This window comes from Coffea arabica, chromosome 6e (genome assembly GCF_036785885.1).
Source record: "Coffea arabica cultivar ET-39 chromosome 6e, Coffea Arabica ET-39 HiFi, whole genome shotgun sequence".
In the NCBI taxonomy this organism is placed as follows: domain Eukaryota; kingdom Viridiplantae; phylum Streptophyta; class Magnoliopsida; order Gentianales; family Rubiaceae; genus Coffea; species Coffea arabica.
In genome coordinates this window covers 17,969,544-17,974,174 of record NC_092321.1, presented here as the reverse complement: position 1 = coordinate 17,974,174, position 4,631 = coordinate 17,969,544, and the positions used below count along the sequence as shown (strand labels likewise).

The window sequence follows — 4,631 nt, the reverse complement described above, 5'->3', positions numbered from 1 at the left end:
CATTCTCATGAATGAATAGGGAATATATAAATATTTATAACTGAATAAAGCAAATAAAATCAAATTAGATCCCATAGTAATCAATAAATCAGAACTTTGATTATTCTTTGCCTAGAGCAGGAATTTATTCACTTTTCATGGTTGATCTGCAGCCAAAAGTACGACCAGGGCTTGTGGTTGAAGAGAAAAAGAAGAAAAGTTACAAAATTTTTCTAACTAACGAACAAAAGAATAGCCAAAGATTAGCGCGTCGTTCTTTCTGGCTGTTTTCGTTTCTTCACGGCCGTATCCCCAGAAACATATCACCAATCCTTCGTACTAGTACTCGCGTAATTCCCCATTACACAAAGGATAAGAATCCTCTTTTTAATAGAATACTATTTTTTTTTTATCAACTTTTTATTTTATTGATGAGATAAAATTACAAAGCATAAATGCGTGTTACATACGTCTTATTTTCCGAATTGACGGTAAACCTAATTTGTCAAGGCGAATTGCCCCACGAGCTTCCCTTGGGAACATAGTAAAGCTGTCATATACCTTGACCTTTTGATGTGGGTGAGAAACGCCCACATTAGACAACGCATCAGCAACTGTGTTAGCCTCTCGATAGCAGTGTGAAAAATGAATAGGTTCCTGCAGGAGCTTCCAAATCTGCCTGATCTCCCTTCGAATCTGCCACGGACATTGAGTACTTCGTTGAATGATCCCAACTAAGAGTAGCGAATCTGATTGCACACTTATATTTTCGAATCCCCTATGTTTACACGTTTGAAGACCGATAAGGAGAGCCCAAGCTTCTGCACGGAGAGATGTAGTTTCTCCAAAATAAGCCGAAAAAGCAATCAGTGGTGAACCAGTTGGATCCCGAAGAACTCCTCCACCTCCACCCACTCCTGGATTACCCTTAGAACATCCATCCGTATTAAGTATGAGCCGTCCTATCTCTTTTGTCTCCCATCGAACAAATTTGTATGCAACCGTACCGACAGACACATTCGATCGATCATACAAATGACAAAAAGATTGGAATCGAAAAATTTGTTTGAAGTGGATTCCGACGATGGATTGAATTTCCGAGAAAATGAGATGACAAATAACAGACGATCGCATCTGGACACCCTCAAACATTGCTTTATTCCTTGCCTTCCAAATCTGCCAGCAAACTATATTAGGTAGAATGCGGTCAATAAGCTGTCGTGTCTCAGTATCATGTAACCGCAACCACCACCCTACTATGCAGGACCGTAGAGAAGACCCTGAACAGCTAAATCCACATAAACCTCGAAAATAGTTCCAAACTTCCGATGCTATTTGTCCATTGGCAAATAAATGCTCGATAGACTCTGCAGATGCCGAAGAACAACACAAGCACTTTGACGGTAAATAAAAACCAAGTTTACATAACCTATCTGGTAGCGGTAGTCTTCCTAGAAGTAGTCGCAACATGAAGAATGAGACTTTCCAAGGAATCCGAGGATGCCAAATCGAAGCAAAAACCATGGACTTGTTGCGGGCCTGCCTGATGTCTTCGAAAGCCGATTGTAGAGAGAATCTACCAGATGTGGTGGGCATCCAAATGACTTCAACTTCACTCCCTTCTTCCGGTGGTATGTGTTTCACAATGGAGGCCATTTTCTCCTTTGGTATTGTAAGACCTAAGGAATTCAAATCCCAGTGACCATTGATGACGAAATTGCGGAAAGTCAAATTTGGGATAACTTGTGCTTGTAGGAACAACGCACCACTTCCCAACCAATTGTCGTACCAAAAGTGACACGACCCGTCCCATAACATTGAGAGCTCCACTTGTCGACTGACGTTGACCATCCTCCGCCAGATTGCCGAGTCCGTTGATTTGAGTTCTACCTGACAAGGATGGAGGCTTTTGCAATACTTTGCTTTCAAGAACATTGCCCACAACGATGATCCTGTTCGGAAATTCCACCAAAGCTTGCATGAAAAAGCTTTGTATACGTCCCATAGTCTCCGAAATCCAACTCCTCCCTCATCAACTGGATAACACAAATGAGACCATCGTATCCAATGGTACTTCGAGTCCGCGGGTGAGGACCCCCACAGGAAGGCTAAGCAGGTCTTTTCTATAGTTTTGAACAACTTACCCGGGAGCACTGCAGCCGACATCAAATGCAATGGCATTGATGCCAACACATGTTTGATTAGAACTATTTTGCCTCCAAAGGAAAGTAATCTTGATTTCCACGACAAAATCCTCCCTAGAATAGACTGACAAACTTCTCCAAAGTATGATGATTTACATCTTCCAAAGTATAGCGGGAACCCTAAATAACGTATCGGAAATGAGTGCCAGGTAAACCTGGTGATACGTTCAATTTGCCTTCTTCTCGCCAGTGGCATCGATGGATGAACCAAGTAGCAGCTTTTTTGCACATTTATCAGCTGGCCCGAACACCTTTGATATGCCTCTAACACCTGCATAATAGCCTTCAGAGAAAAGGTAGAGCCATTTGCAAATATGAGAACATCATCCGCGAACGCCAAATGAGTTATAGAAGGACACCCATAAGGAACTTTGAATCCCACGAAGCCCGACTGCATGATGAGATTGTTTAATCCTCTAGACAACACCTCGGCCCCGATAATGAATAATGCAGGTGATAATGGGTCACCTTGACGAAGCCCTCTCGAAGATTTAAAGAAACCGTAGGAGGAGCCATTTATAATGATTGAGAACCAGACATTAGAAAGCAATCGCCATACTAGGTCAATAAATATTTCCCCGAATCCAAACTTCCTCAGAACATTAATAATATGACCCCATGACACCCGGTCATACGCCTTGGACATGTCGAGTTTTATTAAAACATTCCCACCTCTATTCTTTTTTCCCATACTCGATACCACCTCTTGAGCTAGGAGAAAATTTTCAGTTATATTGCGGCCCTTCACAAAACCTGTCTGCTGGGGGGAAATAATTTTTGGCAATAAAACCGCCACCCTGTCCGCCAAAATCCGGGACAATAATTTATTGAAAAAATTACATAGACTGATGGGCCTAAAATGAGAAAATTCCTGAGGATTTGGCTTCTTTGGAATTAGAACGATTGAAGTAGAGGTGATGAAACGGGGCAAATCCGCCCCACAGAAAAAACTGAGTACCGCATTGTAGACATCTTGGCCGATAACTTCCCAAGCAATTGTAAAAAATTTTCCTGTGAAACCATCTGGACCAGCAGCACTTTCTCCATCCATTAACTTGACGACTTCGTACACTTCCTTGATCGTAGGCACTGCTTCCAGCCTCTTATTATCCTCTCCCGAAATCATCGGCGGAATTAGGTGTAGCATATCAGAATATGACTCCAAAGACCCTGTGAAGAGATTATTGAAATATTCTGTTGCCTCAGTTGATATATCATCATCCGTGTCTACCCAAACGCCGTTGGATTTTTTTATACGGTGTATCATTCCTTGAACACGTCTCTGCCTTACTACCGCATGAAAGTACCTTGAATTTCTATCTCCATGACGAAGCCATTTAACCCTTGCCTTTTGCCTCCAAAATTGCTCTTCAATTGACATTGCATGCCGAAACTCTGCCTGTGCCTTATTGAGTTCAATCTGACACTCTTCTGAATAGGCTTGATCCGCAACCTCCTCTGCTCTATGGACCGCCATTTCCGCATAACGAACAGCATCAATAACATTCGCAAAGTGTTGCTTGTTCCATGTTTGAATAGCCCTTCTCGTGGCCAATAATTTGGAGCATAAAACGCGCAATGGAGATCCCTCTACATCTTGATTCCAAGCCTGGCGAATCACCTCCAGGAATTGTGGTTTTGTAGTCCAGACATTTAAGAAGCGGAATGGCCGAGGTTTAATATCCGATCGGGTGGCAAACGTAATCTTCAATGGTGCATGATCTGAGGGATGTCTTGCCAAGTGAAGCACAGAGATTTTGTTAGAGAGATCCATTGATTAAAAATCTGTCCAACCTTTTTGAAATTCGAGCTCTACCCCGCCGATTATTAGACCATGTAAAACTAGCTCCTGAGAAGCCTAAATCGAAGACCTCAGCCTCCTCCATGAAAGACATGAAATCCGCCCCCTCAGCTATAGCAAATGGACGGCCTCCCCGTTTTTCATGAGGTGCCAAAATTACGTTAAAATCACCCCCAATGCACCAAGGTAGTAAACTAGGCTTATCATGTAATAATGAACACCATAAAACTTTGCGCTCCTTCACTGAACACTTTGCATGAACAAAGGACATGACAAATTTACTAGGAAGCAATGGACTTTGAATATCTAGAGAAATATGCTGATCCGAACTACCAACGATAGAGCAAACAAAAGGACTACTGTAGAATATCCAAATATCACTTGAGCAATTAACAAACACATAATCAAAAAGTAGACGTAAGCGAATGGACTCAATTTTAGATACGTCTAGTTTTGGCTCACAAATGACAACAAATTGAGGGTGATGTATCCGTATTAATTTAATCAATCTTCTTAGATTAGGAAGTTTAGCTACCCCTCTAATATTCCAAAATAATCCATTAATCATGAGAAAGAACCTGGAATGAGTTTTTGGATGATATATTTGACCGTAACTGTCTGTCAGATGGGAAAGGAGCCCGCACACC

At 41.9% G+C, this 4,631-nt stretch overlaps 1 protein-coding gene across 1 annotated transcript; it reads right to left on the bottom strand.

Moving 5' to 3' along the window:
* Window positions 1-441: 441 nt before the first annotated feature.
* On the bottom strand, window positions 442-3,957 carry LOC140009758 (uncharacterized). Its single transcript, XM_072056061.1, has one exon. It carries the CDS (start codon window positions 3,955-3,957, stop codon window positions 442-444), a length of 3,516 nt encoding a protein of 1,171 aa, XP_071912162.1.
* Window positions 3,958-4,631: the final 674 nt, after the last annotated feature.

What these genes read in the sequence shown, in the direction of transcription:
- LOC140009758 (XM_072056061.1), bottom strand. Translation starts at nt 3,957, where the DNA reads ATGGATCTCTCTAACAAAATCTCTGTGCTTCACTTGGCAAGACATCCC.